Source organism: Mytilus californianus, unplaced genomic scaffold (genome assembly GCF_021869535.1).
Source record: "Mytilus californianus isolate M0D057914Y unplaced genomic scaffold, xbMytCali1.0.p SCAF_38, whole genome shotgun sequence".
Taxonomy (NCBI): domain Eukaryota; kingdom Metazoa; phylum Mollusca; class Bivalvia; order Mytilida; family Mytilidae; genus Mytilus; species Mytilus californianus.
This window is the reverse complement of record NW_026262688.1, coordinates 1,675,950-1,690,453: the sequence shown is the minus strand read 5'-3', so window position 1 is coordinate 1,690,453 and position 14,504 is coordinate 1,675,950. Positions and strand designations below refer to the sequence as shown.

Here is a 14,504-nt window from a genome sequence, read left to right as displayed (position 1 = left end):
TTGCAATTTGCTTCAGTATGATATTGTACCTATGTGTTTGGTTTAAAAAATCATTACCTGTGGGATAGACAGTATTTTCAAATGGGGTGATAAAACAAAGATTTCGAGAGTTTGTATCGATTTTGTTGTATTTTTAAGTTTTTTTTGGAAGAATAAATCTTTAGAAATAAACAAACAAAAGCAGATGTGTTAGAACCATATGACTGCATCTTGCCCGCAAATAGGTCTTTCCAAATTATGCATTTATTAAAATCAAATGTAGGTCTTTCCGCATTATCAATTTATCTAAATCAAATGTTAACAATTACAGGTAAAGTAAGCAAAGAGAGTACAATGGATCTTAAATAGAAACTAATAACAATACACTCATATACCAAATACACTCATCATATACACCAGAATTACGATTTTGTACGCCAGACGCGTGTAACGTCTTTAAACCGCATCAGTGACACTCGAATAAAAACGTACGAAGTTGAAGATCATTGAAGATCCAAAATCCCTAGAGGTTTTACCAAAAAAAGCTAAGGTAAAATATGCCTTGGATATTTAATCCTTTGAAATTAGGAAAAAAATCAAAGTTGTGCAAACAGTATGACCATATCAATGTTAATTCATGTCAACACTGAATTTCTGATTGTTGGCCTGGTGATACCCTCGGAGAGTAAACCTCCATTAGCAATGACTAAAATATATATCATGCATGGAATCAATCCGTAACAAGTACAGATAGCTTCAATTGTTTTAACAAAACAGTCTTAATTGCATAAAATACAAGTAGGCAGTCATTCAGAAGCAGAAATATATATTCAATACTTAACCATTAAAGAAGCTGATGAGAATCCACCAAAGGGCGAATATATCCATTTTATAATGAGTAAAACTCAAATGAGCGATATATTTCTAATGTAAAACATTTTTTGGAATTCAAGTTGTTTACTTCAAATCACAAAACAAAATATGTAGTATATATGAACTGTTACTTTCTCTGTAGCTATGTACTAGTTTGTGAGAATAAAATAATTCATTCATTCATTCAAATATAATTAAAAAAACTGTCGAATCTTTTCCTAAATATGAACAGTCCAAAACTGATATACAGAGGATTTTAAAACCTATGAAAACAAGTGGTTGTTACATGGGTTGTGTTTTCTAGACTATTGTTTGTGTTATTTGCCATAGTATTGACAGTTCGTTTGTTATGAATTCGACTGTCCGTTTTGTAATTGCCGCCTTTAATTAATCATTATACACTTTTACTAAAACCATCCAACTTCCCCAGCAAAGTTGACATCAACAACGTATAATCTTCTGATTCTGTCCTTTCATCATATTGTGTCTCTTACTAGTTTGAATTTATTGCAGGTCTAAACAAAGATATAAAGCAACATCATGTATCATCAACGTAGAAATGATAATGAGGAGAGACGTGCCAGACTTGCTTGTTTTGTACTTTATCTTTTTCCGAATATAATGCAATGTTACTTATCGCATTACATACACAAAAAAGGATTATCGAATAAGTACTGCAACAATAAAAGGAATCCACCTGTGTTAACGCCTTCTGAACTACTTTTGGTAAAAGAGTTACCGAATGTTCAAAACTTTACAATACAGCTATGCTATAAATTGATCAGCTTTGAAGGATTACTCCCAACACCATCAAGTGGATGGGGACAGTTTCCAGATCATACAGCATTAAAAATAGCTGATGATATTGAACGGATACGGCATGTCATAAATGCAATCAGGGCAATGAACAATGATGACTGTACGGAAAATTATCTTGTCAAATTGCTTTATAGACATGATAGATATAAACTAGAACAGATTATTCGGCGATTTCGGATTGCATTGGGGAATAAAAGTGTTTTTCAAACTTACAAATCTCTTCTGATACAGAATATAGATACAGCAGTTGTTTTGACAGAATTTAAAAACGTTGGTATTATAGGTGAGAAAGATTTAAAACATAAAACTTAAAATTCAACGTTTTAAGCTCAAATATTTTATTTCGATCTCGTAAAATATCGTCTAAAATGTATTTCACAATACCTTCAGCTACATACTTTTAGTAAGTTATAACATATTTCCCAAAACTTAGTATAGTATGAAATAAAACGAAAGATAGAGTAATACTGTTATATACTTTAATGATAACATATTTTTCTTTCACTGATTACTTTATCAAATTATTTTAATCGAAAAAATTTAAAAGTATATTTGTTGTTTTTGTAGTTATCGTGTAATTTGAGGTATTGGGATTTTAGATATTTGATTGATTTATTATGAAGGTTCAATATACATCAATTTATTTATAATTCTGTTGATATAAGCAATATGGCCACCTAAACACTTAAAACATACAGTTTTAAGAGTTGATAGCCATCCAAGCCCGATTTAATATATTTCTAAAGTATTAATCACCGTTTTGTTCATGTATAAACGGATCTTAAAAATAATATGTTGAGATAATCAACCAGTTTGTCAATCAGTTGTTGATTCTCAAACATTCTAAAGATTTAGATAAATAGTCTTCAATATGTATAATTTTGCAGTTATATCAACAATTTTGATTTATCGGCGCTCAATTCTAATACTGTAAATTCAGAAATTATTGCGTGCATTTATTTTTGCGATTTTTCAAAAATGCACAAGAATGCGATTTTAATTATTGCGATTTCAGAAAAATCTACATACATATCTATGTTTCAGTTATCAAAATGCGAGTTTTTATTATTGCGATACTCACCTAGTCGCATTAATAAAAACCTCGCAATAATTTCTGAATTTACAGTAGTCCTTCTCAATTAAAAGATCAACCGCAATTTACCATAAACATTCCAAATGTATAGTCCTTTCTACTGATTGCTTCCTATCTGAATGACGCTTGCGTGTGTACAAATAATTAAATCACAAGGTGCACTACAATAATATCTGTGTGCTTCACGAAATAATTATTTCAATCGGTAGTCTAATAGATTTAAAAAAGACAGATTTCTAAAACACTATTGAAATGTATTTACAAACTTGTGCATACTTGCAGGAACACATTACAATATTGAGAAATATGCCTGTTCCTTTAAAAACCCTTTGAACGATGTCTATTTTACATTAACTCACTTTCTTGTTTTTTTTTTTCTTTTTAAGAATGTGATGCTCCTCATATTATATTACAAGACCGGGAAAGATACAGCAAAATCAGTGCTGTGATTAATGAATTTTTCCCTAAAATACTACAAAACTTAATACCATCGTTCTATTCACCATTGCACTTGTACAACATGTGTACACAGCATGGGCGTAATTGGGATAAATCACAGACGCTACAGATAAACAAATTGCAATCTAATTTTGGCTACACATCACTGGATGCTTCACTGCTTTACCAGTTGTTTAGAACATTTTCTTTCGTACCAAATCCTACACAAGGATGGGGACAGATACCTGCCAAACGCGATACAAACATTGCTGACGATATAGAGCAAATTCGACTTTTGCGAAATGAGTGTGCTCATCGCTGTGACACATGCATCGACCCGACAGTGTTTGACAACTATTTCTTACAGTTTCGGGAAATAACACATCGAATTGCTGCTGATTATGAGCACGAGTTAACTGCAATAGCAAGAGAAAGTTTAGACTCCAAGAGGCAGATTGATTTAGAGATAGCTCTTCAGGAATTAGTCGATATTAAAGGTATATTCATTATGTACTTACTATTGTTCTTAATGTCGTTTTATAATGGGTATATTGGTTAAGATAACGCAAACAACGTAGAGTGTAACATTCGAGTAGTCCCTGTGTGCAGTGTTTAATTGCGTGTGTATTCTACTCTTAACTCTCTCAGAAACTAATAATATACGTCTTTCTTATTTAATGTTTTAATTGTCAATTGGCATCTTCTTATTTCTATCTATCTTATATACCTTATGTTTTGTGAATAAATTTAACGGTTTAATCGTATTGGAATCAGGTGCCTCTAAAATACTTTGTTTAAGATTATGTATTTTGCTTGTTATTATTTCATATGAGTTTATCTTGTGTTTGTAAGTTAGACTGATTGATTGGTGTTTAACGCCACTTTCAACTTTCAGCTTACTATGAGTTGAGAGCCGTAAGGTAGCCTATATTTGAAGTTCCGTCCTGTGGTCTCTTATTGATAGTTTTTTCCATTGGCAATCATACCAATTCTCCTCGTTTTATATTAACAATGCATGTGGAATTCTTTATTTCAAGTCCGATGTGATAGACCCGTTTAACATGGTCATTGAACTTGAATCATATAGAGAAATGATAACTTCTTTTCATCTTTCTGATTACTTTATGATGTCTGCTTCATATGAATAAAGGAACACGAGAAGCAGATCTTGTACTCATAGGAATGTCAACTACTTGTAGAAAATACATCCTTTACACGTAAAAGATATATTGTCCATCAAAAAAAATCAACCTCCTTGATGGTGTTAAATTGTTAAACGTTATGTCGGTATCTCATATCAGCTTAATGCCTGCTCTGAAAAGATGAATATGTCTTTAATTTCAATGTACGAGCTATCTACTGTACGAGAAGAACCTTCAAATGACGTTTCATCTCGACTTCTAGTAAGTGTTCTTCACCTTACTTTTTTCTGTTCTCTTTACTAGGTCCCTTACTTTTCTGAGAGAACGTGCAATTAGTTTTTGTTATAAAAAAACTAGTTTAAGAAAATTGAATGAATCATGTTGAGGTATGAAAAACTCTTTGATATTTTTGATAAATTATGTGTTTTTGTAGTCCGTTTAAAACGATGGATATGTATAACTCATCGGGTCTGTACTCTATACTAACACACAATCTAATGACGTAATTATTTAATTGAATGTTCCTTTGACAAATGTCATGGCAGATTAATTTGCTCTGACTCGTATAATGCCTTCGTCTGTATTGGAAAATTGAAATATACTAGATCAAATTTTTTCGTTCAGTGTATGTTCACTTCTTTTTGTTAATATTTGTCTTTTGATTGAGTTAAACCATTTCAATTGATATTTTATAGTGTGTCTTTCTATGTTGTGATACACTTTTGTTTCGGGTAGGGTGGAGGTTGGCGCCTATTAAAACGTTTAAACCCGCTGCATTTATTTGCACCTGTCCTAAGTCAGGAACGTGATGTTCAGTGGTTGTCGTTTGTTGATGTGGTTCATAAGTGTTTCTCGTTTCTCGTTTTTTATATAGATTAGACCGTTGGTTTTCCTGTTTGAATGGTTTTACACTAGTCATTTTGGGGTGCCTTTATAGCTTGCTGTTCGTTGTGAGCCAAGGCTCCGTGTTGAAGGCCGTACTTTGACCTACAATGGTTTACTTTTACAAATTGTGACTTGGATGGAGAGTTTTCTCATTGGCACTCATACTACATCTTCTTATATCTATTGATATACTAACTGGGACAATGTTCAGATGATTAAAGCGGCAAAATTTCTCCTCGACAACATCTATGTACGTTTCTGCAACACAGTTTATGAATTAAAATGAATCATTTTAAATGGACAAACTCAGTAAAGAATTGTTTAAATTACATTTAATTGATAATTTAAAAAAAAAAAACACTGAACGGTACCTTGATGATAGTTTTGCTTCAAATAATCAAGAATTTTCCAATTTTAACGCGGAAATGAACAAAAACATTTATAACAAAAGAGACGATTTGTAAATTTTCCCTTTCGGGACGGCTCATTTTGATCCTTGTTACGGTGTTTATTTCACAGCTTTTTTTTTTTTTAACTCTGTCCGTGTCTGTTGCCGCGTTTTAGATTTCATTAAATTTAATTGTTGAATAACTGTTGAATTATAAAGTGAGGGATTTTCATAACCACAAATTTATTAAAACTTCTACTTAATTTATTACTACCAATACAAAGAAACTCTTTCCATTTGCATTGTCAAAACTTTACTTCAATTCATTAATCTAAATTCAGATAAAGTCTCTGTGAATGGTTTCATAACAATATTACTCAAAACACAGGTACCTTTGACATGCATATTCAAGGCCCTCTGGCCTGTGTGAAATTCTAAGTCGAAACTTATTCATGTTATTTTACATATTAAATTTCCAGCAGTAATATAACTTGGTCCAAAGTAACATTTAAAGAAATATTTGACGCTTCATAAATCATGTAAAGTTTACGTCAAGGTTCTTTCATCAGCTACAATGAACCCTCACATTACTGACTTCATTATTTCACATGTTATGTTATGTCTCTCAAGCAATATTGAAATAAGACTACTTAGTAATCAATGATTATATGTTTAAATTGCAGTTATAACTATACAGAAGTTGATTTTGTAACAAATACACACAGTGCTAATGAACTAATACTTCTTGCATGCGGGTTTGTTTGTTTGTTTTTTTGTTTTTTTGTTTTTTTTTACTTTTGTAGAAATTAAAAAAACGCCTCATTAACACAAAAAGTTAAAACTTAGATAACACATCCATTCATACTCTTTGATTTCTGTTTATTAAACATACAAAAAAGAGTTACAGTAATTGCTATAACTTTTTTCAGAACAATTTCAAATGACGCCTTTGAGGTTTTATTGGGGGAACGACATGGCGATGCTGATTAAAGATATCAGACAGAGGATCCAGAGAGAAAAGGACATACTAGGTAAGGATATTGTTTGTGTTACTTTCATACAAAACATATGTAGCCAACACCACATTTAGAAAGAATATCACTCCCTCAATGCGAGGACAAGGGTAAGAAATATGACCATCTGTTGAAATCTCCTGTCCTATAATAGAACCCAAAGTAGGATTTCAGTTGGGTTTTCATTTTGGATGTACAAAACACCACCGGCCCAGTTCGGAATAGATATGGACGTACAATCTGATGCATCGTGTATGGAGAGTGTCGCTGTCACTGTAAGTTTCAGTTTAATTGAATCAGCTCAATGTGTGTCAGAGTATATCATCAGATAGGTATATTTTTATTACCAATTTATCGTCCTTGAAATGATTTCAGACGTTTTCGCATATGATAATCTAGTCCGCAATTTGATAGAACTTTTTTTTGAAATCAATAACATTCACAATAGGAAAATATGCTAAGTCTATCAGCCATTTTATTATAAAAAACCCTTAAAAAACTAAACAATAAATTATTACGTCATTTTAAGTCTGTCAGTCAATCTTCAGACTTAGACTTTCTGTAAATTTAGTACTGTTCAGACAATTTGCTTCCAGTCTTCTGAGATCTGGTCAGTCTATGGTCATACTTTTTAGTCGTTGTTTTCACCAATATCAACATCACTTTAAATCTTTGAATAGCTATTAAACAATTACGAATTGACTGCAAGGTAATTGTCTTAACATTACTAAATCTATCACAGTAGATTAGTCTGAAACAATGACTGAAGGACTGAACAGGAATGAATAGTTTATTGTTCAGATGATGATAAAATCAAAATGACCGTTTCAGATAATATTGTGTGTGCAATTGTACTACTGGAAGTTTGTAAAATTATTCATATTGTACATCATATCAATTTGTAAACAAGTACAACCAAGAATAAAAACATTATCCTACAGTGGGCTTGCCTATAAATTATGTGTAGCGCAGCAAATTAATTGTTAAATAAAATTAACAATTTTATAGCATCTTTTTATTACAGATGAGTATAGAACACACCGTTCCGTTAAAAGTTTGATTACAATGAACATTTTCTTTAAAACTACAATATGCATTTAAAACTATCCCAAACGACCAGATGTTGTTACCTATTTTCAGGAATAAGTTTGTTTTTTTTTTCAATTTAAGATTAATCAAACTTTTCAATTGACACAACATGTTGCTATTGATTCAGTATTCCTAGAATAGTATTGAACATTATGTTTGTAGTTATTTTGACAGAAAATTGTCGACCCTCAGAGATATAATTCCGCTGTTGAATAAAATTCTAAGCACTAGAATCTTTAAAGAGTTCAAATTTACTTTGGGATTTTGCCTTTCATATGTTTTTGATACAGGAGTTAAATGTTTAAAAAGTAAAAATCTTATTTCGTCAAAGTGTTAATTTCGCTAATACCTGAAACAAATCTTGAAAGAATTAAAAACTTAAAAATTGTTCTTTGAAAGGTCTTTCCACAAAAAAAAAACATGTATTCTAATATGAAAATAGTAAAATTCGGTTTAAAATGTCATTTCCTAAGGTTCCCTAGGTCTTAATCATATTTGGTTCGTAAGTTATATCACCATATGCATATTTTTAAATAAAAGAGGGGAGACAACTCTAATTTGATGTAAGCGTACCCTTTAAACCAAAATGTGTGTGTTACGACATGTCGCAACTAACAATTAAGTAAAAATATGTTGTCGATATCTTATATTGTGTTTGAAAAGAGGTGAAAATAAGCCAAAATCCAAAATTAGAAATGACCTTGACCTTTGACCTTTTTTTACCAAGGACCTAAAATCAAAAGACCCTGGTCTCTATCATTTATTGTTTACCAATTACAATTACATTTTACTTATTCTAAATACAGAAGGGGAAATAACTCTCATATGGAGTTTCCGGACCGCTTCAGTCAAAATAATTTTCAAGATCCTGAGGATATAACGAGCAAATTGGTGAAATAATTTTGTCGTAATCTTTAACGGTTGCGAAGGAGATTTGTACACAAGAAAAGCAGTGTTTTGGGAGATAACTCTTAATATAAAAAGTGTTCGGCTTAACAGGGTCAGTTTCAAAATCGTAATAACTGTTCGATATCATATGCAAAAAATCTAAGCGACATCTTGCGAAACTAAAAAGCACCGTCAGAAAAAGTGGCGGAAGAAGAAAAAAAAAAAAAAAAATAAAAAACCAATTGTTCAGAGAACAAACCAATTGTTCAGAGAACAATTGAAGGTCTTTCAACCCGAAACGATATATTTTGATGTGAAAAAATATTAAAACTCGGTTAGAATTGTAATTTTCAGCACCAAATGATAGCTTATTATACGCTGAATTTAAAAATATATGGTTTCTATATATTTTTGTTTGAAATAAGGAAGATAATTTGTTACTTCCGGTTTGGAAAAGGTCACTTCCGGTATCATTTGATAGTTTACTTGACACTGATTCCAAAAATATATGGTTCTATGTACTTTTACATAAAATATGAACAAGAAATAGCTACTTCCGGTTTACAAAAGGTCATTTCCGGTTGATTTTTTCAAGGTCATATGGCTTGCAACTTAATGCACAAAGTACCATAGTTTTATCAGGCATTCATTAAAAGTTAAAGCAAGGGTCAAAATCTAGAACGTCAAATCAAACTTTGACCTTGACCCCAATTTCAAGGTCATGAAACAATGGCCTCAAATCAAAACACTATAGGTCTCTACTATATATTGTTAATGATTTATATTACCATACAGCTTATATTAAATATAAAAGGGGCGAAAACTCCCATTAAATGTCTACGTACCCTTTCAACTAAAATGTACGTGTTACGACATGTCGCAACTAACAATTCTGTAAAAATATTTTGTCGATATCTTATACAATCTCTGAAAATAAGTGATAACAAGCCAAAATCAAAATTTAAAATATGACCTTGACCTTTGACCTTGACCTTCATTTCTTTTTTTTTTTTGGACGGAGGACCTCAAATCGAAAGACCTCAGGTCTCTATAAGCTATGGTTTTTCAGTTACAAAAGCACATCACTTATATTAAATGCATAAGGAGAAAAAACTCTCATATGGAGTCTCCGGATAGCTTCCCAGCAGGCATTTCAACGTTGAAACAACGTTGAATCAACGTTGATCTGTAACGTTGAAAAGACGTTGAAATAACGGTTGGTTTTGAAAGTTGACACAACGTTGAATATCTGACGTTGAAACAACGTTATATTTTCAACATTGTATCAACGTTGATTTTTGATTGAATATAGGTTTAAACTTAACATTGAAACAACGTCACCCTAATATTGCAACAACATTTTTTCATGTTGAAATAAGCAATGCGTTGCTTGTTGTTGGTTCATCTGTCACATGTGTTTGTCGTTACAAATTTAGGCGGTTGGTTTTCTCGTTTGAATTGATTATTGAAGGGTGTATTGTGTCCGGGTCTTCTATTGCGGTCTATACGGTGTGGTGTGTGCTTATTGTTGAAGTCCGTTTAGTGACCTCCACGTCAATTGGACTCTGGTGGATATTTGTGTCATTGGAAATCATACCACATCTTCTTATATCTATAATAGTTAGTAACCACACAAGATATTGAAGCCACATGACTCTACAGAGGACATCAGCAAGATTTGAAAAAAAAAAACAGTACAACAGATGTCAAGTTATGACAAAAGCTAAATTAAATATAGCCAAAAGGTGATCTGGTAAATGAATACAAATAATCTCTTAATCATTTTTTATTATTTTCGTGAAAATGAAATGTAGTCTCTAAACTCCTACAACCATTTCTGGTGCACAATCCTTCTTTAATTCAGCTTCTGTTATCTTTGTGTAGGCCTCCATTACTCTTCCTAAAAAAACAAACACAAATAATATTTTGTAAACATGACTTAGCAATCACGTAGAACGTCAAAGGCAGGGAATAAAATGTTATATAGGCCAGGTTTTTTTTAAATAATTTACTGGTCTATATAATAGCGGATCCGTTTTTACCATTTTTTTCGCTCCTGTACATGTACAATGTAGCAATGCCGCCTATCTCGAGCACAACGATCTATGTTCAAATGCCACCTATTTCGGCCACCACGATCTATTGTAACAATGCCACCCATCTCAAGCACCAGGATCTATTGTGACAATGCCACCCATCTCGAGCACCAGGATCTATTGTAACAAGGTCACCCATCTCAAGCACCAGGATCTATTGTTAAAATGCCACCTATCTCGAGCACCAGGATCTATTGTACAAATGCCACCCATCTCGAGCACCAGGATCTATTGTAACAATGCCACCCATCTCGAGCACCAGGATCTATTGTAACAATGCCACCCATCTCGAGCACCAGGATCTATTGTTAAAATGCCACCCATCTCAAGCACCAGGATCTATTGTAACAATGCCACCCATCTCGAGCACCAGGATCTATTGTAACAATGCCACCCATATCGAGCACCAGGATCTAGTGTAACAATGCCACCCATCTCGAGCACCAGGATCTACTGTTAAAATGCCACCTATTTCGAGCACCAGGATCTATTGTAAAAATGCCACCCATCTTGAATACCAAGATCTATTGTAATAATGCCACCCATCTCGAACACCAGAATCTATTGTACCACCTGTCTTATTGATTGCAGAGGTTATGTTTTAAATTTGATATGCATTAAAATAAATATTAATCCAAATAAAATCAAATCAAATCAAATGTCTTTACTAGTATTCCTAATTAAAGGGCCCATATAGAGCATATAAATCAATTCAAATCACAAAGTTCACACAAACAACACAGGCAATCCAACATAGGCAATCCAACATACATACTGATTATTGATAATCAAAAATGTTAAAAATTTTAAAAAATACATACCTTGACAGCTATTACTTTTATCCTTACATCTTTCTTTCCTAAGTTACTGATCTGTCCCTTTCCTAAGTTACTGTTCTGTCTCTAATACCTGTGCAAAAAATAAGAATAGCATCGATCATCATCGCCAAGCAATATTTTAAATTTGTAAAATTCGATTGAAGAGTAAAAAGAAATTATTAAAAATTTCAGAGCATAGTTGACAATAATTAAAATAGTGTGATTATGGATGACGGGTTAAAATTTAGATAAAAAAGGGGGAGATGATAATCTTACTTCGCAAAAGTTCCTTTTCTTTAACAAATCAGCAGTAAATAACTAAAACGAGCTGTATGTAGGCTGAGTATGGTGTTTCCAGATTGTAGTACATATTTATATAGAAGTGCAGTCATAAATTTGAACGTACAACAAAAAAGACGATGTACACACTGAAGTCAGTAATGTTATCTTACAACATACACTATGGCGAGATTTTCAAAATATACACGTACGTTTGTGCATTTATAATCTCCCAATGTTAACATCACACAAGCATAAAAAAACAATTAGTACAGCAACGGATAATAATTTAAAGAAACACTTACATTTCTATGAATTCTTCTTTGCTGAAAACGGTCCTAAATATTGTCCAGGAAAATTATACAATTTCCGCGTTTGAAAAAGGCGGTCACACACGTGTGGTCATACATTAATCAGCATTATGTCACGTGATAATTTTATCAATAGATTATTGGGAGTGCTAATCCTCGTGTATCAGTTGTGTAGATGTCGCACTTTCACATGCTGTGTCTTATCTTTGATTAAAATATTTCCGGATAATAACAAATTAGTTAGTAGCATATTTCGATGAATGATCATTTAAATGTGTACACTTTTATGATTTTGATAAACATCCCGGTTTTGGAATATTCCTAATTTTAGATATTGTACAAAAAAAATGAACGGAAACATTGATTACAATTTTTCATAGCAAAATCCTTATTTATGAACTTTTGTTGATACAATAACAAAGGATGTACAACTATAATGATTCACCTTTAACGCTGATGGTGGATAATTTTTTACACCGATGCATACCATTTTTTTTCTGGACGAACCTCCATCGTCGACATGTCAACCAACATTTAACGTTGAAACAACATATTTATTTCAACCTAACTTCAACATTGAAAATTCAACTAAAATTCAACGTTGAATCAACTTACTTTCTGCAACATAACTTCGACGTTGCTGTTACAACGTTGAAACAACGTTGAAGCAACGTCATGACGAAATATCAACCACATTTCAACGTTGAAATGACGTTGCGTGCCGGGTGGGTTCGGTCAAAATTAATCCAATTATTCTGAGGACATAACGAGCAATTTGGTAAAATAAATTAGTCGGTTTCTTATGCGGTTGCGACGTATAAGTAATAACAAGAAAAACAGTGTTCGGGGAGGTAACTCTTACATCAAAAAGTTTTTGGTTACGCGGTGTCAGTTTCAAAAGCGTATTAACTGTTCGATATCATATAAAATATGTCTAAGCGACATCTTGCGAAACAAAAACAAAAAAACAGCGAAGGAAAAAAAATTAGGCGGAAGAAAAAAAATAATAATCAGAACAAAACCAAAAGGTCTTTCCACGGAAAAGTGGAAAGACCTAATAATAATAACAATAGTAATAATCAGAACAAATACAATAGGTCTTTCCACAAAAAAGTGGAAAGACCTAATTGTCAAGTTTTTTGGAATGAAAAGACAGGGTGCACTCTATTTACCTTTAACATGCCCAAATAGATAATTTTCTAGAATAAAATCGTTTTCCTTTAATTAGACTATTTTAGTCTCTGAAGCATGATTTTTTATTATTAATTATTTTGGCTTTTAACTAGCTGTCAGTAACTGCAAGTACTCTCAAATCGTACTTTCTTTTTAATTTGACCTGTTGATACTATTTGTAATGCTTTTTTGTTATTTAATGTTAACATGGATCTTGTCTATATACCAGCTTTGATTATTTGGTATTTATTTATTTACTACAAATTTTCACTTCTTCGTACTATGAACATCAAAATTATTTCATTTTTCCTTAGATGCTGTTCTTGGACCTGTACAGGAAGTTTTATCTAGCACTAATTGTATATTTTTATTGTTGATATTCACCCTATATGCACCAAGTGTTAGATTAGTTTTATTGATATTAAAGAAATTTCTTGGTATTCCTGAACGGAAGATTTTATACACAGAGAAGAAGAAGTATACTTAACAACAAAATTATTTTCATTTACCTGTGTATAATATGACGCAGGTTTCTTCAAAAGTGATGATTTTCTATAAATTGTTTGAAATTTCACAGTGATATCATACTTTAACTTTGTTTAAACCTGTTTATTTACTTTTGACTTTAATTATTTATCCCTTGTAATTTTTTGTTAACTGTGTATTTGCATTCAGGTGTCACAGGTCAAATTTATTTGTTCATTGTGTGTTAAGTTACGTTTTTTGATTGAGTTAAGCCTTCCAATTGATATTTTATAGTGTGTTTTTCTATGTTGTGATGTTATACTATTGTTTCAGAAAAGGGAGAAGGTTTGGTACCATTAAAACGTTTAATCCCGCTGCAAATGTTTGCACCTGTCCTAAGTCAGGAATCTGATTACAGTAGTTGTCGTCTGTTTATGTAGTTCAGACGTGTTTCTCGTTTCTCGTTTTTATATAGATTAGACCGTTGGTTTTTCCGTCTGAATGGTTTTACACTAGTAGTTTTTTGGGGCCCTTCTTTGCTTGCTGTTCGGTGTGAGCAAATGCTCCGTGATGAAGGCCGTACCTTGACCTATAATGGTTTACTTTTATAAATTGTAACTTGGATGGAGAGTTGTCTCAATGGCACTCATACCACATCTTCCAATATCTATTTACCGGATTTGTTATAACATAAGTAACACGACGGGTGCCATATGTTGAGCAGGATCTGCTTACCCTTCTGGAGCATCTGAGAT

The 14,504-nt window shown here is 32.3% G+C and overlaps 1 protein-coding gene and 1 long non-coding RNA gene across 2 annotated transcripts in view; one reads left to right on the top strand and one right to left on the bottom strand.

Annotated features, from left to right (window-relative positions):
• Nucleotides 1-1,378: 1,378 nt before the first annotated feature.
• Nucleotides 1,379-14,504, top strand: part of LOC127736829 (uncharacterized) — a 34,410-nt gene continuing 21,284 nt past the window's right edge. The window contains exons 1-3 of the mRNA XM_052247419.1: nucleotides 1,379-1,954; nucleotides 3,151-3,699; nucleotides 6,547-6,648. Coding sequence (XP_052103379.1) covers nucleotides 1,393-1,954; nucleotides 3,151-3,699; nucleotides 6,547-6,648 — 1,213 coding nt within the window. The 5' untranslated portion in view covers nucleotides 1,379-1,392. The remainder of the gene's footprint in view (nucleotides 1,955-3,150; nucleotides 3,700-6,546; nucleotides 6,649-14,504) is intronic.
• LOC127736857 (uncharacterized) lies at nucleotides 10,381-12,368 on the bottom strand. The gene is made up of 3 exons (XR_007999228.1): nucleotides 12,106-12,368; nucleotides 11,525-11,612; nucleotides 10,381-10,507 (listed from the first exon to the last, which is right to left on the bottom strand). It is a non-coding gene; the product is annotated as an uncharacterized LOC127736857 (long non-coding RNA).